Raw genomic sequence first — 25,767 nt, 5'->3', positions numbered from 1 at the left:
TTATGCTGTTGGAGTGGTTAGTGTTAGACAGTGTATGCCCGCATCTCCAATTAGATTGATGTACAGATACATTTATTGTAAATGAATAAAAGTACATCATTGTTTCATGTTGACTTTGGTATGTTTCTGTGAATTTGCCCCTTAAACTGGACACTTATAAGACTCATGTTAGTTTAGAATGTTCTCAGTAGTCGGATAGGTTTGGGGAGTTTATCTTGCCAAGGTTGACATTGATGTGCTGCCAAAGAAGTTGGGGCAGCTTGTCTCAGCTGCTAGGGTTAGACCTGATACACATGTAGTGTGTGCTTGATTGAAACACTGAACCTGGACCACTTTCCAGTTATGCCCTTAACCTTGGACATTAATGGGCAAAACTGGAAAGTTACACATATCCCCTAGACTTGATTATGGTACTGCACTGGGTGTTGGATGAAATCTATCATGGGTCAAAACCTGGGTATATTGGTGCAGTCTGAGAATTCACTTAAGTGGGTAATCATAGTGATAGGATCGGCCCCTTTGTCGGACAAAGTGAATGATCAGGACTGCACTCTCTCTGATGAAAACCTAAACTATTGGCAGTGGATTTCAATCGTGTTTGAGATTTGTTTTGCAAAATATAATATATATATATATATATATATATATGTTTTAAGAAAAGTGTTTGCAAAAGGTTTTAATTTTCAGGAGCCATCCGAGCAGGGAGTGTGACACTGCACCTTGCAGTCAGAGGAGAGGTCCTTCCCTGTCAGGTAGTGTTTGATCATTGAGGGCTGAGAGGTTACGTGTAAGAGGCCATTAAGGGCTGATTACCTGATAGGCTATATCTTACTTAAGTCCATTATCCTTGGGCCTTCATAGGATGATTGGGCTCAAGGATCATTTAATTGTAAATGTTGGGCCCATTTTGAGCCCATAGTGATGAGCTCAGGGGTTCACTGCATTTGGCAGTGAATTCGACCAGGCTTTTTCACAGAGGCTGGGTCAAACCCATGTGGGCTTATGTGAGGTCATTGTTGTGGTCCCACACTATACAAATCAAACATAAATGGGCCAGCAACACTCTTAGGTCGTGAGCCATATAGTTAATGGGCATAAAGCCCATGATTAATATGATTAATCAAGATGTCACATGATTGCTTAAGCTGTCATGTCACATGGGCGAATCTGGGTTTGGATATGGGTATGGAGCACCCATTCTCTTAAGAGGATAAGACCTATCTTATGATAGAGTCTAGATCCAAATAAAGATTTGGATAAAACCTCCTAATTCGATTAGGAGAGGTGCTCTTTAAAGGTTAAAAAGAAGAAGAGATCGAATTGCTTCAAATCACTCTGCATTTCGGCTCTCTCTCTTCTCCTCTTGCTGCCCAAGAAACCCTAGTTCGATCTCACCTTTTTGGGTCTGATCTTGATCAATTCTTTCTCTGATTTTTGCAAGAAAAATACAGAGAAAAATTGTGCTCACCTCCCCAGTTCGATCCAAGGTGTTGGATTGCAGTTTTGCTGATAACTGCATTGCTGAACCGGCTTCATCTTCAAGCTGTGCCATTTTTAGTGGAAGCTGGTTTTGGGATTTGATTTGGGTGTGAACTACCACTTTCGGAGCTACATTTGTGGAATCCGTATCAGTTATACATCTCCCTCTTGTTTGGTTTCAAATCTGGTCCAGTTATGGTGCAAGGTAGATCTTAGAAAAATGCAGTTTTTCTAAAACAGGGAATACGATTCCCGAAAGGTTAAAGAAAAATTTTTGAAATTTTGCCCAGCCATCTTCCATGGTTCGGCCATCCATATGATGGATTCTCACCTTCCTTTAGTTAACCAATATATGCATGAACCCAAAACATCTCATATGCAAGCAATTAATAAAATTTTAGCTTATTTGAAAGGATGCCCTTGTAAAGGGATGTTGTATTCCAATCATGACAATCTAAACATTGAGGCTTATATATATACATTGCCTTAGTTGGAGGCAAAGTGGTTTCTTGGGGAAGTAAGAAATAATTTTTTGTTGCTCGTTCTAGTGCTGAGGCAAAGTATAGGGTGATGGCTCATGGAGTGTTTGAACTACTTTGGTCAAAGACCTTATTGATTGAGATGGGCATCCAAACAGATACTCAAATAAGATTGTATTGTAACAACCAAGCAGCCATAAATATTGCTTACAATCTTGTTCAACATGATCATGCAAAGTATATTGAGGTGGGCAGACACTTTAAGAGAAAGAGTTGTTACTGAAGAGATTTGACTTCCTTTTGTAAGGTTAGAAGACCAACTAGCTGATTGCCTCACTAAAGGTGTTCACTATCCAAAGTTTGCCAAAAACCTTGTCAAGCTGGGCATGATTGACATATATGCTCAACTTGAGGGGGAGTGTTGAGAATGCTTGGAGTGTTTTAGTCTTTTCACTTTTGTATTTGGACACCCAGGTATGGGCTTTCTTGTAGTTTTTCTTCAAATTATAAATAACAATTTTGAGTGTGTGAACAGTAATACACACACACCCCTCTCTTTGATACATCCTTCTTCCTCTTCTTCTCCTTCTTCTCCTTCTTCTCTCTTCTCTTCTTCTATAAATCCTAGAACAAAAAGTATTGATACACCCTTGTTGGTCTATTGGGGTGTATCGATACTTTAAACCATGTGTATGATAAGACAATATACAAAAAGTTTATGCATGCTGCACCAATCCTGCCAAGAATTCAAGATTACAAAAACAGAGTGGCAGGATCAAAATAACTTTTATGGGAAATGTTACTAAATTGATCTGTTGCAGCCAGCCAAGAGTGTATGGAACTCAATGTCTTCTTGATTACCTAATTAAGAACAGCTTTGATTCTGAAATAGCCTCTGATTCCTCTCTTTCGAAATACATCACAAAACTGCAGGAGGAATAGGAATGCAACTTTGGAGGGAATGTTTTTTTTGAAGATAAATAAAGAAATATTTTATCGCTAAAATAAAAAAAAAACAGTACAACATAACTAGGTGACAAGATGCCACCCCCACCAAATTACAGTAATGCATGACCACAAAGAAGCAAAAACAACATTTCCAGGAGTCAAAAACAGAAATCAGAGAAGTCCAAAAATCAGCTCCAAAGTCTTTTTTCCGCAGTGCTTGAAATTCTGGAAGCACTAGCACCCCACCAATAGCTGTTGAACTAATAACAGCTACCCTCTCTTCCATGCTTTTCTCTTTCTCCTTGAAGATTCTTCTATTTGGAGGGAATATGGGATATGGGACAACCAGACATCCTCTTGAGGTAAAACTAGGTTTTGATTGCTGGTAAACTGCCTGTAAAAGGATTTGACAGAGAAGATCCCTGATTTCTCCCATCTCCAGCTTCTTGAATCCTCTTGGTCTGCTTTTGGACAGGTTCTATTAAGCATACTGAGAAAAGAAGGCAGCTCTTTTATTTCCCAATCATTCAAGCTCCTTCTTAGAGTTTGGTACCGGGACACAACCCCATCCTGAATTTCATACGAGTCAACCACCCTGGTATCCCTGTTTTCTGCAAGGATATATAGGGAAGGGAATCTCTCCATTAAAGCTTAGCCTTCATACTACACATATTTCCAGAAATTGATTTGTCCCCCTTTCCCACTTTCGTCTAGATGCCTTGAAGAAATTTAGTATGGAACTTTCCAATTCCTCTCCAAATGGAGCAACCATATGGCCCTTCAGCAATACCTGGATTCCAATTGAAGTTTCTAGCACCACAATTCTCTCATGATCTGTCTCCATAAGAGATGAGGCTGTGAGCTGAATCTGCAGAACCATTTTACAAGAAAAGCAATATTCATTCACTTCATTTTCTTGACTCCTAAAACTCCTTTTTATTCAAGCAAGCATACTTGGTACCACTGCACCAAATGGATTTTATTTTTCTCCTGCCACCCTCTTCAGAGAAAATTTCCATGGGTTTTTTTCCAACTTTTTCCGCAATTACTGTTGGGATTGGGAATAATGATAGGATATATGTGGGTAATTGGGATAGGGTACGTTTCAGTAAGTTTTTGTTAGTCCCATTTGAGAGATACTTACATTTCAATGTTGCTTGCTTTCTAGCCTTTCTTTCAATTACCCAATCCCATATGCTCTTTGCCAAACACTTAGCTCCCAAAGGTAGGCCCAAATATGTGTTAGGAAGACTTCCCACTTTGCATTCAAGAATTTCAGCCTGTCCTTCAATGTTCACCACTTTCAACTGGATTAATTCCACTTTTGCCAGCCCAAGATTTTACCATTTCCTTGACCAATATATTTTATAGAAATTGTTTATTTTTTTCTAATTTTCCTATTTATGTGCTTGTAATGTTAATCAGGGAGTTCTTGCTGATATATTAGAACCAATAATGGGGAAGGGCCTTATTCCTGCTGATCTTGACACTTGGAAGCAGAGGAGAAGAGGTGAGAAAATACTTTATTCCATACATACTAAGCTTTCATCCAACTGTGAAATTCTCATCTTATACTTGTATAATCTTGATCCGTATAAATGTTTTATGTAATTATTTTTGTTTCTTGTGATTATGTAGCATCGCATTTTTTCATGGGCAATGTTGAATCGCATTAGGGGGCTTCACTTGGACCAGTCCATTCAGTTTCCAGAACAAATTGGCTGGGCCAAGGTTATAGTACTTTGTTTAGTCATTAATTAACTATTGGGTCCAAAGAAGTGCCAGTCCAGTTCTTTCTAATACCTAGCTGCTTGAAAACAGATCTAGGAGGAATGGAAGAATTGTGGCTGATGGGTGCTGGTTCTTCCAGATTTTGTTCAGACATCTAGGTCAGAATTTGGAGGCAGTTTTTGGGAGACCATTGAATTTTCACATGTTTTACCTTTGAGTATATAAACACCTTGATCTCATGTACTACTCCTTTTTGTTTTCTATTAATAAACTTTTTATATTAACATAAAAGGTACCTAGAGCTAAGTGGGACTACTATAAGTTGGTATCCCAGTGGCAACTAGAAGGGAATTGGTAATATGGAAGCTCGGACTTTGCCTGTTCCCAATACTTTACAAATTTTCAAAAACCAAAACCGAGCTGTTCCCCAAAGCAAAATATTCTTTATAAGCCAAACTCCAAGATATGACAGTCCCAATTATTCTTGACATTAAAATCTCTTCACTACCAACCAGATTGTTGAAAATGCGGGATTTTCTCTCCTTCCAAATATTCCATATCACCATGGCTGGTACACATTTCTAGACCACTTTCCCTATGTTGATAAGCCGTTTACATTCAGCTTGGCAACGGAGACTCTAGGCTACCGGGGAAGCAGCCCACAGCCTTGAATAAATTGGTGAACCTTGCTCACATTGAATCAACCACCTTACAATGCATGAACAAGGGTAGTCTGTCCTTTTGTTTTGTTTTGGACACCATTCATATTTACAGTTGTACAGTCATTGTATTGTTTTTTGGGGTGCTCTGATTTATGTGAGCATCCTTTTCTTCATCAATGGATACTTTACCTTTTTCTCAAAAAATTATTATTCAGTTAGTGCATATATATGTATGTGTGTGTGTGTTATTTTATATTATATACAGTATAACATGTATTTTATACATATTTAATGTAATGTGTTTAAAGGCATAGGCCTACAAACCTGGCCAGGGTCCTGGCTGTAGCCCTTATTATGGGTGCTAAGATTGACTTGAGGCTTGCTTGACCCAGCTCATGATCATGCCTATTTGCTAACTACCAAAGAACAACCAGGTGATTGAAAAGAAAGAGAATTCTTGTTGTTAAATAGAAAAGAGATAGATCAGTTAGAAAAGGAACACGGGATAGTTCTTATCATAGGTGCTAAGTTCAGCTTGGACCAGGCTCGGCCCATGATCACGGATCACCCCTATATCCTGTGCATAACAGAATGAAGAATAGAATAGAAAGAAAGAGAACTTTAACTGTTAGGGTTAAAAGCAAAGAGACAAATCACATAGAAAAAGAAACAGGAGAGAGAGAGAGAGAGATTCTTTGGAACAACCAAAATTTACTAAACCAAATTTTATTTCATCAAATCAAACTCCTGTAGATAGGAATTCCAATGACTATTTATAGACTCACGATGAGAACTTGGATGCCCATCTACAGACTTCAATTAGGACTAGGGGACTGACCAAAACAGCTTCTAATTGCCTTTAAACTAAGACAAATCCATAGGTAGAGGATTTATATCGGTTTTGTCAAATGTATATGGTCATAACAAGTATAGATAGAGAGGTGAAATGTTGGAGGAATTCTTTGATATTTTTTGGTTTTTTGTTTTTCTTTTAATTGAGAAAGATACAAGTATCTTCATAAATCATATCATGTCAATTTTTCGGCATTTAGTACCCCTTAGAAGATGGGGGGAAAGATATAAAAAACAAAGAAACTAGCAACTAGGATAGTCTTTTTCTTTTTGAAGGATCAAAGAAAATTCATTAAAATAAAAAGAGAATATAGAGAGAAAGGTGACAAGAAATCACCCAAGAGAAAAAACAAACACTAAAAGACAAAAACACCCAAAGACATTGACATACCAAAAATATTCAAAACAAAGAAAAAAAGACTCCAAGATGACCACCTGTGCCCTGCTCCTAATCGAATGGCCCTGAAGCAAAGCCCAAACGCCAAGGCTTCCTAATCCTCCTCCTCAAAACTTTCCTTCTGCCCATTATCTTCTTCATCCCACTTGTCTTCTCTTTCTCTAGCTTCCAATTTCTTCAGCCTCTCTTCTGTCCTCTTTCCCCTCATACTCCTCAAAGGCCCTCTTGGCAAATTCCTCACCTCCCCCAAAAGCATTGACCAAGACTTTTACCTATTTTGACTTCTCTCTCCACAACTTTCTCGATAGGGACTCTTCTGAACCCTTCCTTTTTTAGGCTTCTAACATGATCACGTACTTCAGCACTGCCAGCAGAATCAATTTCGTTTTCATGATGTATTATTCCAGTCTGAGAAATCGAATTTGTAAGAAATCGAGTGTTTGTCCTACCATCCTCTTCCAGGTGTGGAGTTACCAATGCCTTCTATCCTCTTCTTCTGTAGACCTTTTCGTAATTTTTTGTAGGTCCTATACCCACCAAATCCAACTTCAAACGAGAGAAGACCTTGGTTATGTGAATGATGTGTGAATTCCTGGCCCCATGTGGTTTCTTGTGACATTCTTCAGCTGAGTTAATTGTCGCATTCTCTGTCACCCTTTTTTGTCCAAGATCCTTACCTAATCTTCCAACCTTCACTTCCTCATAAAGCCGTCTAGCAAAGTTATTTTGTGCAGCCTGGAGGAGTGAACCACTAACAACTCCTCCATCGTTACTCCCTAAACTCCCTCCTGAATCCACTGTAGAACTCCCACTCAAGTCCTTCTTCTCCTTGTCTTCCACCCCGAGCTTCTCTTTTCTAACCTCTTTTCGGGTATTGGTCAAGGCTTTCTTTGCCTGTTCAAAGCCCGATGACATAGAGATGTCATCTTCCTTTTGGATCGAAGCTTCATCTCTAGGCCTGTAAACGGTATTCGAAAATCCGAATTCGAATCCGAGATTCGGCATAGTCGAATCGAATTCAGATAATTCAAATCGGATATTCGGTTGAATTTGTAGAGAAGATGGGCTGAATGGCTCATAGGCTGTTTATCCTTCTTTATCTTGTTATGCTCTTTGCTGTAATGGGCCTTAATCTGGGCCCTTATTTTTTCTTATGTTATGTTTTTAATTTTATGCCCAACCAGGGGCTCTCTGCAAATTATTAAAGTTTAACTTAATGAAATGAGATATGGGTGTAAGAGGAGATTATGTTCGAAAATCTCTCTCTGAATCCTTGTTGCCGCCACCTTCTTCTTCCTCTTCTCTCTTCTTGAAACCTAATTTCTGCTACTTTCTATTGATTCTCTACAACATTTTAAACAATCCTTTCATTTTAAAAGACTGTTTTTCTTCTTGGTATCAGAGCAGGCTCGTCTTTTTCCCTTTTCACCTCTTTTTTCCCATACACAGTGTCTATGGAGAACTGAATTGGATAAATTGTTAAAGAAACTTGTTTCAGCCCAATTGTTAATGGTTTTTGGAGAGAAGGGGACTGGTTTTGTCGTCCTGCTGGCAGATTCAAGTGTGTTGCCCGAAACCTTAATTTTTTGGAGAAATCTGATTGCGGGCTCCATAGGGAGTTTGACCTGGGCGCTCAGTGACTGAAAGTCTTCTTATCCTTCATCTTGAAGATCGGTTCAAGTGGATTGGTGTTTCGTGAAGTCTACAAGGTGCGGTTGAGATTTCTCTGTTTCTCTCGGGTTCCGGGTGTGACGCAAGTAGTAGGTACGGCTGCATAGAGGTTGACTCACAACACAGGTTTTCTTCTATCTACATTTGTTCTTATTCGAAGTTGTCAGAAGTTATTTTTGAAGTATTTTAAGAAGATGAACCCTTCAGAAATTGAAAACAAGCATGTTGTTGAATCCGGATAGGTTCCCGGAGCCTCTGTTGACTCTCTACTGGTTGCGACCATAATCAAGCTAGATGGAACTAATTATCTGGCTTGGTCACAATCAATAAAAATTCATATCTGCAGTAGTGGCAAATGGGGTTTTATCTCTGAAAACACAAAAGTCTCACTCCGAAGATGACCCATCATATGAAAAATGGATGTAAGAAAATTATACTGTTATTGGTTGGCTTGTGAACTCAATGCAACCTCAGATTGGCCAACACTATTTATGGATGAATTCAACAAAGGAAATTTGGGATAGTGTTGCTGAAGACTATTCTTAGACATTAAATGTAGCTAGGGCTTACAAGCTGAGGAGTGATGTGAAGAATTTGAGACAAGGGGAGAAACTTTTAGCTATTTATTTCTCAATACTGAAGTCTCTATTGGCAAGAAATTGATTTGATAGAAGTTGTTGCCTAGGACACCACTAATGTTGCTGAGACCTACAGGAAAGTTGTTGAGAGAAACATGGTCTTTGAATTTTTGATAGGGCTGAATCCAGAGTATGGCATCACAAAGAAAAATATCTTATTCAAGGATAGTGTTTCTTTGTCTCAAGCCTATGCCTTGGTAAGTAGTGAAGAAAACAGGAGACTTGTCCAGGTTCAAGGGGTTGGTCTAAATGAACACTTTGCTAATATGGGAGTGAAACCTAAGGGAGTTACAGGAATTCCAAGTGGCTCAGGGAAGCAAGAAATTATTTGAGAGTATTGTAAGAAACCAAAACACACTAAAGACAAGTGTTGGAAATTGAATCCTGGGTTTCTTCCTCTTTGGTTTCAAAAGAAGTCTGATAATATGAATGTAGGGAGTGCTAATATTGTTGTTGGTCCATGTCGGCAAGATATGATTTGCGGCAAATTAAGAAAAATATGATTTTCTGCAAATTTAGAAAGATTTGATTGATTACAGATTTGAATAAATTTAGGAAAGATTAGATTTGAATAAAATTAGGAAAGTCATATCCTAGGATTAAGGGAAAGATTTAATCAATCCCTAATTGAGAGAGATTCTAGGAGTAATTGAGAGAGATCCTAGGAGTTTGTCTCTCCTATCTTTTTCTATTTAAGTTGTATGCTCAACATGTTTTTTTCAACACATTATCAGTACAGAAGTATTTCTTCTTCTCTCCCTCTTCATTTCTTCTTCTCATCCTATTTATTTTTTCACATGGTATCAGAGCTTTAGGGTCCGATCATGAATTTTAAGGCCGCCATGGTTGGCTTTGGTTCAGCCTCTTCGGATGCTACCAGTGGTGTGGCATCTTCGGAGGGAGGTATTCAGTTAGCGACCATCTCTCTTTCTGAGAATTTTCTTCAAATTACCATTCACAAATTGAATGGAAAGAATTATCTTGAGTGGTCTCAGTCCGTGCGGTTGGTGATCGATGACAAGGGGAAACTTGGCTATTTGAATGGCGAAGTGAAACCACCAGCCACTGATGATCCAAAGTACAGGCAGTGGCGTTCTGAAAATTCAATGGTTACTGCCTGGTTGATCAACTCTATGGATCCTGTGATTGGAAAACCATTCATGCTCCTGCCAACTGCTCGTGATGTGTGGGAAGCTGTTAGGGAAAACTATTCAGATCTGGACAATCATTCACAACTGTTCGAATTGAATACCCGAATGTTGAAGATGCAGCAAGGTAAGCGTGAAGTAACTGCTTATTATAACGAGATGATGGCTGTTTGGCAGGAGCTGAATCTATTTGAAGAAGAAGAATGGGAAAGTCCGAGTGATAGTGCTCGGTACAAAAAGAAGATAGAAAGAGGCCGTGTCTTTGTCTTCTTGGCTGGTTTGAATAAAGAACTCGATGAGGTTCGGGGACGTATCTTAGGGCGAAAGCCCTTGCCTACTATAAGAGAAGGTTTTTCAGAAGTGTGCAGAGAAGAAGCACGACGACAAGTGATTTTGAAGAATGTTAATGAAACAAAAACTGAGAATGAAGGGTCCGCTCTTGTGGCCCGAGGTGCAGACGTAGACGGAGATAAACGAGGAGGAAAGCAAAGGGCTTGGTGTGATCATTGTAAAAAGCCATGGCATACTCGGGAAACCTGCTGGAAGCTGCACGAGAAACTAGTAGGTTGGAAGAAAAAATCAGACAGGGACAACAAGTCAGGGGGAGATGTCCGTGAGCTTCAAGTAAGCAATTCGGATCCAGGGCAGCAATCATCCTCAGAGTCTCTTCCTTTCACAAAGGAACAAATAGAGCACTTATATAAAATGTTTCAATCTCAATCGTTAAGAAATTCTAACCCATCCTGCTCTCTAGCTCAGTCAGGTAATTTTTTCACTGCAGCCATTGCTTGTACCAAATCTAATGGTTCCTGGATATTAGATTCAGGTGCCACTGATCATATGACTGGCACTTCACTATTCTTCACTTCATATACACCCTGTGCAGGGAATCAAAAGGTTAAAATTGCAGATGGTTGCTTTGCTACTGTTGCTGGGAAATGAACTGTGTCTATTTCTCCTTCTCTAAACCTTAAAGATGTTCTACATGTTCCTAACCTATCATACAATCTCTTATCTGTCAGCAAACTAACCCTTGATCATAATTGTCAGATTAATTTTTGGTCTTCTTGTTGTGAATTTCAGGATTTAACCTTAGGGAAGATGATTGGGGGTGCTAAACTGGATGGTGGTCTCTACCTCTTTAATAAAGGATCAACCTTTGGAAGGCAAGATCGACAGACTTGTTTGAACTCTATCTTTGTTTCTAGTGACAGTGAAGTTTTATTATGGCATTATCGATTAGGACATCCTAGCTTTCAAAATTTAAAGCATCTATTTCCCAAGTTTTTCATGAATAAAAAATCATTCGAATTTTAAGTGTGAATCTTGTGAATTAGCAAAACATCATCGTGCTGTTTTTCCGTCCCAACCATATAAAAAGTCAAAACCATTTACCATGATTCACAGTGATGTTTGGGGTCCTTCTAGAGTAACAACTCTTTCTGGAAAGTGTTGGTTCATTACTTTTATTGATGATCATACTAGGGTCACTTGGGTTTTCCTTTTAAAGGAGAAATCAGATGCTGAAACTGTGTTTAAAACTTTCTATAACATGGTTCAAATACAATTTCAGACTCAGATTAAAATTTTTCGAAGTGATAATGGAAAGAAATTTTTTAACAATGTGTTAGGGAATTTTTTTGCTGAGAAAGGAATTGTACACCAAAGTTTGTGTAATAATACACCTCAACAAAATGGGGTGGCTAAAAGGAAAAACAAACATCTCCTTGAAGTTGTTAGAGCCCTAAGTTTTCAAACTAAGATTCCTAAGTATCTTTGGGGAGAAGCCGTTTTAACAGCCACTTATTTGATTAACAGACTACCTAAACGAATTTTGGATTTTAAAACACCCATTCAGGTTTTCATTGATTGTTTTCCAAATTCTCGGCTAGTGACAAAAATTCCCTTAAAAATTTTTGGAAGTGTGGCCTTTGTTCTTAACCATGATCCTAAACAGTCAAAACTTGAACCAAAAGCACATAAATGTATTTTTGTAGGCTATCCCACTAATCAGAAAGGTTACAAATGCTTTGATCCAGTTTTGAAAAGGATGTTTGTGACTATGGATGTCACATTCTTTGAAGGAACCTTATACTACAGACACTCCCATTTTCAGGGGGAGAGCAACATTAGTGAAGATGGTCTTTTAGATGGTTCTGATTTAATGTTTGAATTTGTCCACAATGATGTTGCTCACAACCAATCACCGAAAGAAAGTGAGGCAGAAAATACAAAATCAGTGGAAACAAATGAATTAAATATTGAAAATGAACAACCTTCGGTAATGCCCTCTCAAAATGAAAAAGCTGAAACAACTGAGATGCGTGCAAAACAGTATAAAGGCCTTGTATATTCAAGGGAACATCTAGCACTGAAAAGGAGAGGCACTATTCCGCAACATCAACAAGAATCTGATCTGAGGGTGGATCATGAAATTCATGATAATTCTCCAAAAATACCTGAAAATACTACTCCAGGTAATTCTAATTCTTCCAGTCAGCTTGATCTTCTCATTGCTCTTAGGAAAGGTGTTAGGTCTTGTACAAAACATCCTCTGTCAAATTTTGTATCTTACAAAAATATTTCACCTTCATAATGTGCCTTTATTTCACAAGTGTCTAGTGTATCCATTCCTAACAGTATCCAGGAGGCTCTAAATGTTCCTGAGTGGAAAGAAACTGTTTTTGAGGAAATGAGAGCTTTGGAAAAGAATGCTACTTGGGAGAAAGTGGATCTTCCGGATGGAAAGACAGTTGTTGGTTGTAAATGGGTGTTCATTCTGAAGTACAACTCAGATGGATCCTTGGAGAGATACAAGGCTTGCTTAGTAGCTAAAGGCTTTACTCAGACATATGGAGTGGACTACTCTGAGACATTTTCTCCAATGGCGAAACTAAATACCGTTCGAGTACTCTTATCTGTTGCAGCTAATCTTGACTGGCCACTGAATCAGCTGGATGTGAAGAATGCCTTCTTGAATGGAGACTTGGAAGAAGAAGTATATATGGAGCCTCCTCCTGGTTTCACTGAGAAGTTTGGAACTAAGGTATGCAAGCTAAAAAAGTCTCTATATGGACTTAAACAGTCTCTCGGAGCCTGGTTTGAAAGATTCACAAGGTTCGTTAAAAGTCAAGGATATAGTCAAGGACAATCTGATCATATTCTTTTTACAAAAAGATCCACCAAAGAAAAGGTATTGGTTCTGATTGTCTATGTTGATGACATAATCTTGACTGGAGATGATATTGAAGAGATGAACAGACTAAAGCAGAGCTTAGCCAAGGAATTCAAGATTAAAGACTTAGGCCCGCTAAGGTACTTTCTTGGAATGGAAGTGGCTAGATCAAAGAAGGGAATTGTGGTTTTGCAACAAAAATATATTCTAGACCTCTTGAAAGAAACTGAAATGAGTGGATGCAAAGCTTCAAATACTCCGATAGAAGTTAAGGCTAAGCTCGGAGAAGTTAAAGATGGGGTTCCAGTAAATGCAGGTAGATACCAAAGGCTGGTAGGAAGATTGATTTACTTGTCACATACACGTCCCGACATTGCCTTCGCTGTAAGTATGGTGAGTCAATTTATGCACTCCCCGTACGAAGAACATCTTGAAACTGTGTATCGAATTCTTAAGTATCTAAAAGGCACACCAGGAAAATGATTCTTCTTCAAGAAAAATGAGAAGAGAGGGGTTGAAGTGTATACAAATGCAGATTGGGCAGGCTCGATCACTAATAGAATGTCAACTTCGGGGTACTGCACATTTCTTTGGGGCAATTTAGTTACTTGGAGAAGCAAGAAGCAAAGTGTAGTTGCTTGAAGTAGTGTTGAGGCTGAATTCAGATCAATGGCTCAAGGAGTGTGTGAGGTTCTTTGGCTAAAAAGGGTGTTAGCAGATCTTAAGATACCAGTGATTTTTCCTATGAAACTGTATTGTGATAACAAGGCAGCTATCAGAATTGCTCATAATCCAGTTCTACATGACAGGACTAAACATGTTGAGATTGACAGTCACTTTATAAAGGAGAAACTTGAAGAAGGAATAATTTGCACTTCGTTTGTACCATCCACGCAGCAAGTTGCAGATGTTTTGACTAAGGGCTTGTTGAGACGACCATTTGAACTTCAAGTTAGCAAGTTGGGCTTGATAGATATCTTTGCACCAACTTGAGGGGGAGTGTCGGCAAGATATGATTTGCGGCAAATTAAGAAAGATATGATTTGCTGCAAATTTAGAAAGATTTGATTGATTACAGATTTGAATAAATTTAGGAAAGATTAGATTTGAATAAAATTAGGAAAGTCATATCCTAGGATTAAGGGAAAGATTTAATCAATCCCTAATTGAGAGAAATTCTTGGAATAATTGAGAGAGATCCTAGGAGTTTGTCTCTCCTATCCTTTTCTATTTAAGTTGTATGCTCAACATGTTTTTTTCAAAACATTATCAGTACAAAAGTATTTCTTCTTCTCTCCCTTTTCATTTCTTCTTCTCTTCCTCTTTATTTTACCACAGTCCAAATAGTGATAGATGCCTAACTGAAGAGAAGATTGCTAGTGAGCAGTTAGCAGCTATGAAGGCAGAGTATGAGAAGTTTGTAAGGATGATCAGTCACCTAGAGGGTGTGTCCTCTTCTTCCAACCTTTCAGGAAATTCAATCCCTTTTGCATTTTCTCATTCAAGTATACGGGCTTCTGCCAATCATGCAACTATTTCAGGTAATCTTAGGATCCCTTGGATTATTAATTCTGGTGCTTTTGATCATATGATCAACCTTTCCACTTTGTTTGTTTCTTATGATTTATTTCTTGGCCGTGACAAATTCACCTTAGCCGATGGCTCTCTTGCCCTCATCTACGGCAAGGGAACCATCAAGGCTACAGATTCGTTGGTACTTTCTTCTGCTCTTCATGTACCCAAGTTAAATAAAAATTTGTTATCTATAAGTTGCCTAAGTAAGTCTTTGAACTGCTGTATAACCTTCTTTCCTTCCTATTGTGTTTTTCAGGATCTGAAGTCTTAGAAAGTGATTGGGAGTGGCCATGAGGCGAATGGAATATATCTGCTGGACACTCCTGGACAGAGCCATGGACAACTTGGAAAAGCTGCTTTTGGATCTACATCTACAGAGTCCATCAGTCGAGTCATGTTATGTCATTTTCATTTAGGTCATCTTTCTTTTTTTGCATTAAGTCATTTATTCGCAGAACTGTTTAAGGGGATTAGTATGTCCAGTCTTCATTGTGAGCCTTGTGAGTTGTCAAAACATTGTAGAAGCAGTTATTCTTTGAGTAATAAAAGATCTCCATTCTATATTGTGCACTCTGATGTATGGGGGCCTTACCACTTACCTTCTAAAGGTGGCTACAAATATTTTATCTTGTTCATTGATGATTTTTTCTCAGTTTTCTTGGATATTTTTTATGAAGTCTCATGATGAAATTCCTAGACTTGTGAGGCAATTCCATGAATTTGTTGTAACCCAGTTTGATACCAGAATTAAAATTTTCAGGTCTGATAATGCAAAAGAATATTTTGAGAAAAACCTAACCTGCTATCTTATTGACTTGGCGGTTATTCACCAAAGCTCTTGTGTTAGGACCCCAGAACAGAATCGAGTTGCTGAAGGAAAAAACCGGCATATTGTTGAAGTTGCAAGAAGTATCCTATTTGCCTCACATGCCCCTACAAAATTTTGGGGTGATGTTGCTCTCACTGCAACCTACCTAATCAACTGTATGCCATCCAGGGTTTTGGGGTTCAAGTCTCCCTTCAGTCTTCTTCATCCGGGCAAGGACCTTTTTCCTATTCCACTCCGTGTCTTTGGCTGCATTTGTTATGTACATATCCCAAGTTTCTAGAGACATAAATTTGAACCAAAAGCCCACAAGTGTATTTTCCTTGGTTATTCCCCCACACAAAAGGGTTTTTGTTGTTTTGATCCGAAGACTGGAACTCGGTATGTCTCAATGGATGTCACCTTTGATGAGCTCTCTTCCTTTTATGGTTTTTCTTAGGAGAGGTATTGTCCAAAGAGGGAGAATTTGTCACAGTTGTTTGCTCTCCCCCTTCCTATCCCAGTTGAGTCTTCTTTTGAGACTCTTCCTCCCTCAAATGAGTCAAGGGAGGATCAGTCATTTCATTCTCATTCCAGTGTTCCTATCCCTCCTCCTTTACTTCCTCGTCCTCGTTTTAATCCTAGGTTGTACCAATGGTAGAGAACCAGAAGTGAGAAGATTGTTTCCCTTAAACCACATGAGCCTCTTTCACTTCCAGTCACAGAAGAGACAATAGGTACTGATACAACCCCTTTGGAGTCATCCTTTCTAGACCTTGATATCCCTATTGCTATTAGGAAAGGAAAAAGGAAGTGTACTGCACATTGAATTTCCAAACACCTTTCTTATAGTTTGCTCTCTCCTTCATATTTTGGCTACTTTTCTTCTGTTGCTTCTAACCTAATTCCCTGGTTTGTGTCAGAAGCTCTTACTATTCCAGAATGGAGGGATGCTATGAGAATAGAAATTGATGCCCTGCACAAGAATGACACTTGGGAAGTGGTTGATTTATCTGAAGGGAAGGATCCAATAGGCTATAAGTGGGTTTTTACATCAAATATCATGCTGATGGCACCATTGAAAGGTACAAGGCTAGGCTGGTTGCAAAAGGTTATACACAGATATATGGGATTGATTATTTGGAGACCTTTGCTCTTGTTGCCAAGATGACTTCTGTGAGAGTTCTGCTATCTCTGGCTGCACACTCAGACTGGCCACTTTACCAGATAGATGTAAAAAATGCATTTCTGAATGGAAAGTTACATGAGGAGGTCTATATGTCTCTTCCTCCAGGGATGTATGAAACAGATATGAAAGGGAAGGTTTGTAAGTTGAAGAAATCTCTTTATGGACTTAAACAGTCCCCTAGGGCATGGTTTGAAAGGTTTAGGGCTGCCCTTGTTAAATTTAGCTATGTACAAACTCAATCTGATCATACCTTCTTTGTGAAAAGGAGAGGATCCTTGGTAGTTTATCTAATTGCGTATGTTGATGATATTGTTGTGACTGGTAATGTTGTATCAGGGATTAATGTTCTCAAATCTTTCCTACATATAGAGTTTGAGATCAAAGATCTAGGGGATTTGAGATACTTTCTTGGCATAAAAGTTGCTCGATCTAAGGATGGGATCCTTATCTCTCAAAGAAAGTATGTACTTGACTTGCTCTTTGAAACAGGGAAGATGGGTGCTAGACCAATTGCTACTTCTATCGGTATGAGTCATAAATTCTCTGATTCAGATGGAATATTGTTGAAAGATAAGGGAGTCTTCCAAAGGCTACTTGGGAAACTTCTCTATCTATGCATGACTCGGTCGGACATTGCATATGCTATCAGTTGCATTAGTCAGTTCATGCATGCTCCCACAGATACTCACATGGCAGCAGTAGAGCGGATTCTGTGTTATTTGAAGGGTTTCCTGGAAAGGGAATTCTATTTTCTAAGCATGGCCATATGAAACTGGAAGCCTACATAGATGTTGATTGGGCCGGGAATATTGATGACAGAAGATCTACCTTTGGATACTGTAGCTTGGTGGCAGGTAATATTGTCTCTTGGAGAAGCAAGAAACAATCAGTTGTTGCCAGATCTTCAGCCAAAGCTTAATACAGAGCCATGACTCATGGTGTTTTTGAACTACTGTGGCTTAGATCCTTGATGGAGGAATTGGGTATTGAGCATGATAAGCCATTGATGTTATATTGTGATAATCAGGCTGCCATCAACATTGCTCACAATCCAGTGCAACATGACAGAGCCAAACATATGGAAGTTGACAGACACTTCATTCGAGAAAGAGTGGCTTCTGGAGAAGTGTGTGTACCTTTCATCACTTTTGAAGGACAGTTAGCTGATTTCCTTGCCAAGGGCAATCCTAAGGCTAAACTTCAGCATGGTACTGGCAAGCTTGGTATGATTAACATCTATGCTCAGCTTGAGGGGGAGTGTAGAGAAGATGGGCTGAATGGCCCATAGGTTGTTTATCCTTTTTTATTTTTTATGTTCTTTGTTGTAATGGACCTTAATCTGGGCTTTATTCTTTCTTGTGTTATGTTTTTTAATTTTTTGCCCAACTAGGGGCCTCTCTGTAAATTATTAAAGTTTAACTTAATGAAATGGAATTAGGGGTGTAAGATAGTAAGTTATGTTCGAAAATCTCTCTCTGAACCCTAGTTGTCGCCACCTTCTATTGATTCTTTGCAACATTTTAAACAATTCTTTCATTTCAAAAGGCTGTTTTTCTTCTGAATTCGAATACTATTTTTATACCGATTAAATTATCGGATCGAATTCGGATATGCATTGATCCGATCCAGTAAATATCTGAACCGATTATATATATAACTAAAAAGAAGTTTAAAAAAATAAAAAACAATTTCAGAAATTTGAATTGAGAAATGAGTCATTTCTCAATAAGAACATTCAAATGGTCGAACCTTACCTCTCTCCAGTCTCCATCTCCTTTCAACTTTCAAGTTTCAAACCCTAACCCTAACCCTCTGTCCCTCCCTTCGCCGTCGCTGGACATTGCTAGAGCAACCACCATCACTGGCCACGGCCCCTCATCCTCTGTGGCTCCACCTCTCCTCAGTCCTCTCTCGTCAGTTGTCTCTCATCTTCTCTTCTATCTCTTACTCTCTTAGTCCCACTCACTGACTCAGCATCGCCGTCGCCCAAACGACCACCATCATCGGTCATCGGTCATCCTCTGCGGCTCCGCCTCTCCTCAGTCCTCTCTCATAAGTTGTCTCTCATATTCTTCTCTATCTCTCACTCTCTCAATCCATTCACAGAATCAGCATCGCCACCGCCCGAGCAACCACCATCACCGGCCACTGCCCCTCGTCCTCCATGCCTCCGCCTCTCCTCAGTCCTCTCTCGACAGTCGTCTCTCATCTTCTCCTCTATCTCTCTCTCAGTCCACTCACTGATTCAGCATCACCGGTCGCCACCGCCCAAGCAACCACCATCACTGACGGCAACATTAGTGATAGCGATGGTCGAACTCGAATCGAATCGAATATTTGATTTAATAATCGAAATCGAATTCGAATTCGAATTGAACTATTTGATATCTGTCCGATATTGAATCGAATTTGGATATTATTGTTTATAATTGGTTTCAAATTCGAATATTGCCCAACACGATTCGAATTTGATCCATTTACAGGCCTATTCATCTCCCTAAACAGATTGATCGCAACCTACCAAAGTGTTTCTCTCTTATGTTGGAGATCTAGGCAACATCGATTTCTGTACTTCTCAATGATGTTTTCACTAAAGTGTCTTCTCTTCCTTTTCCGTATCTGAAGATCACCAACTCCCATTGATCTTCAATTCTTCCTTTGAACTTGTTCGAGGAGATTTTGGTTCAGACTCCTCCACCTGGAACCTTTTGACTGTTTAAAAGGGAAAAAGCTCCTTCTATTGCATTTTAAACCCAACAATCCAGGTGGATTTTTGGGCTTCCAAAAATGGGCCCCAGAGGAAACGATGGGCCACTCCTCAATCACAATTGAATATACCTGATCACTACCTTTGTCAGACCCCAACCCTTTTTGCTTTTAGACTGCCAGGTGTCCTATTTCAGCTCTACCCCCTTTGACATCAAAGGCTGAATCAAACGGGCCTCCCTTGTTTACTTCTCTTGACCTCAAGTGGACCCCACCACTCAAGACCTCTTTCGAAAACTCCCTTGATTCGTCTCTCTTCACCTTCTGATAAAACTCAGACTAGATGTTTGTATAAGTTCAGATCAGAGAAGGAGAAGAGAGAGAGAAGAGGGAGAAGAAAGAGAAGAAGAAAAGGTCATAGCCGAACTAGAGAGAAAAATTCAAAACCCTCTAGTCGGCCCTTCTTTTATTTATACTCTTCTAAGGTGTAGAAGAATTACCATTGTGCCCTCACTTAAGTGAGAGCCACATCATCTGAACAATACCTATATAACTAAACATAAAAGGACTATACTACCCTTGTACAGCCGGCTCTAACACTCCCCCTCAAGTTGGTGAGTATATGCCATATAGTCCCAACTTGTTACATATGTAGTCCACTCTTCCCCGATTCAACCCTTTGGTAAACAGATCTTCCCATTGATTTCCTGTGTTCACATATGCTGTACTTATCACTCCACTAAGCACCTTCTCACGTACAAAGTGGCAATCCACTTCTATGTGCTTCGTCCTTTCATGAAACACTGGATTAGAGGAGATATGAACCGCAACTTGATTATTACAGTATAACTTCATAGGAGTGTCAATCGAGTATCCCATCTCCTCTAGTAGATGCTTCAACCACATTAGTTTGCATGTTGTGTGTGCCATAGCCCTATATTCAGCCTTTGCACTGCTTCTTGCTACCACTGTCTGCTTCTTACTCTTCCATGACACTAAGTTCCCACCAAGAAAAGTGCAATACCCTGTAGTGGACCTTCTGTCAGATATGGACCTAGCCTAATCAGCATCCGTGTATCCCTCTATCTCAAGACTTCTTCCACTCTTATACAACAAACCATGACCTGGAGCACCCTTCAAATACCTCACAATCCTTAGGACTGCCTCCTAGTGTGAGATTCGGTGGTTTTGCATAAATTGACTCACTACATTGACCGCAAATGAGATATTTGGTCGAGTGATGGTTAGGTAATTAAGCTTACTCACCAACCTTCTGTACCTTCCCGGATCCTCAAACTCCTCACCTGTATCACTACCCAATTTAACATTCAGTTCCATAGGTGTTTCAGCTGGTCTGGCACCCAATAATCCTGTTTCTTCTAGCAGATCAAGAACATATTTCCTCTGGCACAGATTAATACCATTCTTGGACCTCGCAACCTCTATCCCTAGGAAGTATCTTAATTTGCCAAGATCCTTTGTTTGGAAGTGATCATGCACGTCGACCTGTCAATTCCTGGTCTGTCACTGCCTGTGATAACAATGTCATCAACATATGCCACCAAGAGAATCTTCCTAGCATTTGATTCATAGCTGAATACGGAATGGTCAACCTGACACTTTCATTCCAAACTTCTTCACCACTTTTCTAAATCTCCCAAACCATGCATGAGGAGATTGTTTAAGTCCATAAGTAGCTTAAGTCTATATACCTTCTTACCCTCCCCTTGAGCAATAAACCCTGGTGGTTGCTCCATGTACACCTCCTCAAGAAGATCACCATGTAAAAAAGCATTCTTGATGTCAAGCTGAAACAAGGGCCAATCAAACATACCAGCAAGAGAAATCAGAATACGAACTGACCCAATTTTGGCAACTGGAGAGAAGGTGTTTGTATAATCAATACCATACTGCTGTGAATGACTTTTGGCAACTAACCGAGTTTTCAGCCATTCAACACTTCCATCAGGTAAGTATTCAACACTCCCACGTACGAGTACGAGTCAGGGCCGAGAGATCTTCTTCCATTGCTTGGTGCCACCCTGGAGAAGTGAGGGCTTCTTGGACATCCTTGGGAACAGAGACAGAGGATAACATAGAAAACAACTATCGATGGGAAGCCGAAAGGTGAGATACAGAAACATAATTGGAAATGGGGTGGGGAGTGTAATTGCATTTACCTTTTCGCAATAGGAAGATCAAGGTCAGACCTTGGGGTTGGGCTTGGGGTGGGATCAACTGCCGGATCTGTCGACGGTGATGAAGCTGGGGGAGGAGTCGGTGCCTGACGATGTGTATACACTTGCCGGATAGGTGGTCCTCTCTCAGGTAGCTGCACTAGAGGCAAAGACTGGGTCACAACTGGAATAAGAGGAACGGGATCCTCAACAGGAACTGGAAGAGGGGGTGATGGCAACGGAGGAGAAGTATCCGACCTGGAGAAGAAGGGAACAAACTCAAAAAATGTAACATCAGAACACACAAAAGAATGCCAAGAACGAGGATTATAACACTTATACCCTTTTTGAATCATGGAATAGCCAAGAAAGACACACTTAGTGGATCTAGCATTTAACTTGCCCATTCCAGGCCCAAGATTATGAACGAAAAACACGCATCCAAAAACTCTAGGAGTAAGGGGAAAAGGAGACAACGTGGAAAACAGAACAGAGAAAGGGGACTGACCTTCAAGGATAGACATGGGCATGCGGTTAATAAGAAAGCAGGATGTAAGTACAACATCACTCCAAAAGGGTTTGGGATCATTCATCTGATGTAAGAGGGACTAAGTAGTTTCCAAAAGGTGACGGTTCTTTCTTTCAGCCACCCCATTTTGTTGAGGGGTGTAGGTACATGAGGTTTGATGGATAATGCCATGTTCTTCCAAATAGTTTTGAAAGGGTGTGGAAAAATACTCGCGACCATTATCAAAACGAAGAATTTTAATATGTACACCAAATTGATTGCGAATTTCAGCATAAAATTTCTGGAAGATAGAAAACAATTCACTCTTTTCTTTTATAAGGTAAAGCCATGTCATCCTTGAATAATCATCAACAAAAATTACAAAGTACTTGTAACCATTATAAGACACTACTCTCTTTGGACCCCAGATGTCCGAGTGGAGTAAAGAAAAAGGATTCGATGTACGACTATCAACTCTAGGACTAAAGGAGACACGATGTTTCCTAAACTGACACGACTCACAATTTAAATTAGAAAGACGACTCAATGACAGAACAAGTAACTGAAGAGCTCTAAGAGACGGATGACCAAGTCTGCAGTGCCACTGATGAGGGGACAGAGATGACTAAAGGGCTGTTGTCGAACCACCTCCATCAAGATAATATAGTCCACCAGCTTCATGTCCTCCACCAATCTTCATCCCCGTCTTGAGATCCTGAAACACACAAGTGGAAGGGTAAAAAGTTATTGAGCAATTAAGAGACTTAGTCAATTTACTAACAAACATCAGGTTAAAGGGAAACTTGGGAACATATAAAACTGAGGAGAGGGATAATGAGTCTGTGTCAACATTACCAACACCACGTATGGCTGATGTAGAGCCATTGGCAAGAGTAATAGATTGGGAAGTGGAGGACGGAGAAATGGATGAAAACACACCTGGAGTTCCAGTCATATGATCGGAAGCTCTAGAATCTATAATCCAACGGGAAGGTGTGGATGCCAGACAAGCCATACCTGTGTGTGCATGGGTAGCCGCGTTCTGTTGAGATGTATCTTGAATGAACCGCTCATACTCATGCCGTGAAACACTCACCATCTCCTTTCTGGAAGTATCTGTAGATGTAGTGGGGATCTGATCAGTAACTTGAGATTCTTGTCTTGAGCTACCACCATTTACAGCTGCATGATTTGCCCAGGTTGAAGGTGGGCCATTTAGATCATAGCAAAAGTTGATAGTATGTCCCTCCATACCACAATGAGTACACCTTCTCTGAGTATTACCACGTCCCCTACCACGGGCTCCCCTTGAGTCTCGTACTCCAACACGACCACCACCACGATTATACATGCCACCACCACCATGACCATACAGAGGTCCACCACCACTACCACGACCATGCTAACCTCCTCTACCACCACGACCTCCTCCTCTCGTAACTACAAATGCAGACCTATCTGACATAGTGGAAGTCTCTGTGGGTCCAACTGAAATCCTCCGAAGACGAGCAAACACTTCCTCAAGAGAGGGAAGAGCAGATCCACCTAGTATCTGTGCCCTTATGGGTTCATACTAAGACTTCAGCCCTACTAAAAATCTGATCACATCCAAATGCTCTCTCTGTTGTTGCTGAATTTTGACATCAGGTGTAAGAGGATGATAAACATTCAACTCATTTCGTAAATTTCTCATACTAGCATAATAGTCCTCGAGACTCTGATTCCCTTGTTGCAGATTGAAGTACTCTTGGTACAGTTGGTAAACCCTAGTAGTGTTATCTTGTCCAAAATATAGTTTCCTTGCATGATCCCAAACTTCCTTGGCTGTATCTAAAAACATGAAGTTCACACTAATTTTGGACTCCATGCTGTTCCATAGCCAAATCATAATTTGAGCATCCTCCTGCTCCTATTCATCATATCCCGGAGAACCAATTGGGGGTTTATCTTCCCTCACATGTTTCACTTTCTTTTTGGCTTTCAGGAAAACTTCAACAGACTTAGCCCAAGGGACATAATTCTCACCATTCAGTTTTATAGAGGTCATCTGCACATTCAGATAATCAGAAGGCACCATTACACTTGATTTGTATTCACTACTGTCTCCCGTGACTGCACAAGAAAACAATGGGAAGCTGTACCACTAAATTGTTACTCTATTGCCCTAATAAATCACCACACTCCACATGAATGACTGAACACCTCTAGGGTTCCTAGTACCAGGTTTCAGCAACAACACTCACAACTATTCACCACTGTTTCATCAACAATATTCACAATTGTTCACCACCTTTAGCAACAACACTACTGTTGCCATCTATTGTCAGCACTAGAAACCCTCACAACACACCTCACGAATAGGATATTCAGTTCTGCAGCATATAAAAAAAACTTGCCACAACTTAGTTCGAAGATCATGTACCTGTCGAGTAGAGGGTACCAACTCTGCACCGTCACCATCACAAAACCAACCCTCTTCGAATTGCGAGTAGAGGGTTTTCTACCAACCACACAAAACCACAACGATTGCACTCATTGGAGGCATGGAAACCCCCAGAAGGAGAAAATGACCAGTCCTTTTCTTTCTTTCTGGAAAACTCTCTAGGTATCAATGAGAATTTTGCAAAACCCTAGAAAGGAATGCGCAGAACAGAGAGAAAAGGAGACAACTGATCTGAACTGATTATTGTGGCTCTGATACCATGATAAAACTCAGGCTAGATGTTCGTATAAGTTCAGATCAGAAGAAAGAGAAGGAGAAGAGAGAGAGAAGGAGAAGAAGAAGAAGGAGAAGAAGAAAAGGTCACAACCGAACTAGAATTCATAACCCTCTAGTCGGCCATTCTTTTATTTATACTTTTCTAAGGTATACAAGAATTACCATTGTGCCCTCACTTAAGTGAGAGCCACATCAGCTGAACAATACCTATATAACTAAACATAAAAGGACTATAATACCCTTGTACAACCGGCTCTAACACCTTCCAAAGATCTTGAAAGCCGATCAGCCCCAACTCATCGACCCTACTTTCATCATTAGTTTGGTTTATTCCAAAAATGCCCTTTCTATCAACCTCTGGCTCATCCTCAGCTTGGAGCCCGTTTGTCATCTGCAACTTTGAACCAGTCGAATCAGTCGAAAGACGAGCGCTCCACTCCTCCCTCCACTGATCCAAATTGGCTAACCAACTCGTAGGACCCTTCCACCACCACTCTAACATCATACGGTTCTCCTTTGAAATGGAGCAACAAAGAGGTTAAAACAAGATGGATTTCCTCCACCACAACAAGGATACGAGCATAGGCGAGGTTCTTCCGGTTGATGGTCCTTGAATCAACAAACCTAAAACTTCCACAAGCGTCTCCAAACGCCTTGAAGGTTTGAAAACTCTAGGCATGTAGTGGAATGCCATATACATTATCCAAATGAAACTTGATAACCCCAGATTTTTCAAAGCCCCAACAAGAGGGTTCCATCTTCGCAACCTTAAATATGGATAACGACGTTTTCTTCATCACGATTAAAGCTTCACAACTAAAGGAAAAAAAAGGCAGAAACCTGCATTGAGTCTTTGTAGAAGTGTATCGAGTATACATAATTCACCAAGATTCAATTCTTTCCCATAC

The 25,767-nt window shown here is 40.0% G+C and overlaps 1 protein-coding gene across 1 annotated transcript in view; it reads left to right on the top strand.

Annotated features, from left to right (window-relative positions):
- The window catches only part of CYP97B3 (cytochrome P450, family 97, subfamily B, polypeptide 3), a 107,674-nt gene that overhangs the window by 29,069 nt on the left and 52,838 nt on the right, over window positions 1-25,767 (top strand). The window contains exon 4 of the mRNA XM_010262321.3: window positions 4,332-4,416. Coding sequence (XP_010260623.1) covers window positions 4,332-4,416 — 85 coding nt within the window. The remainder of the gene's footprint in view (window positions 1-4,331; window positions 4,417-25,767) is intronic.

This window comes from Nelumbo nucifera, chromosome 7, assembly GCF_055504915.1.
Source record: "Nelumbo nucifera cultivar China Antique chromosome 7, China Antique-T2T, whole genome shotgun sequence".
In the NCBI taxonomy this organism is placed as follows: domain Eukaryota; kingdom Viridiplantae; phylum Streptophyta; class Magnoliopsida; order Proteales; family Nelumbonaceae; genus Nelumbo; species Nelumbo nucifera.
The sequence above is the reverse complement of the archived record's forward strand: the minus strand, read 5'-3'. Positions and strand labels throughout refer to the sequence as shown.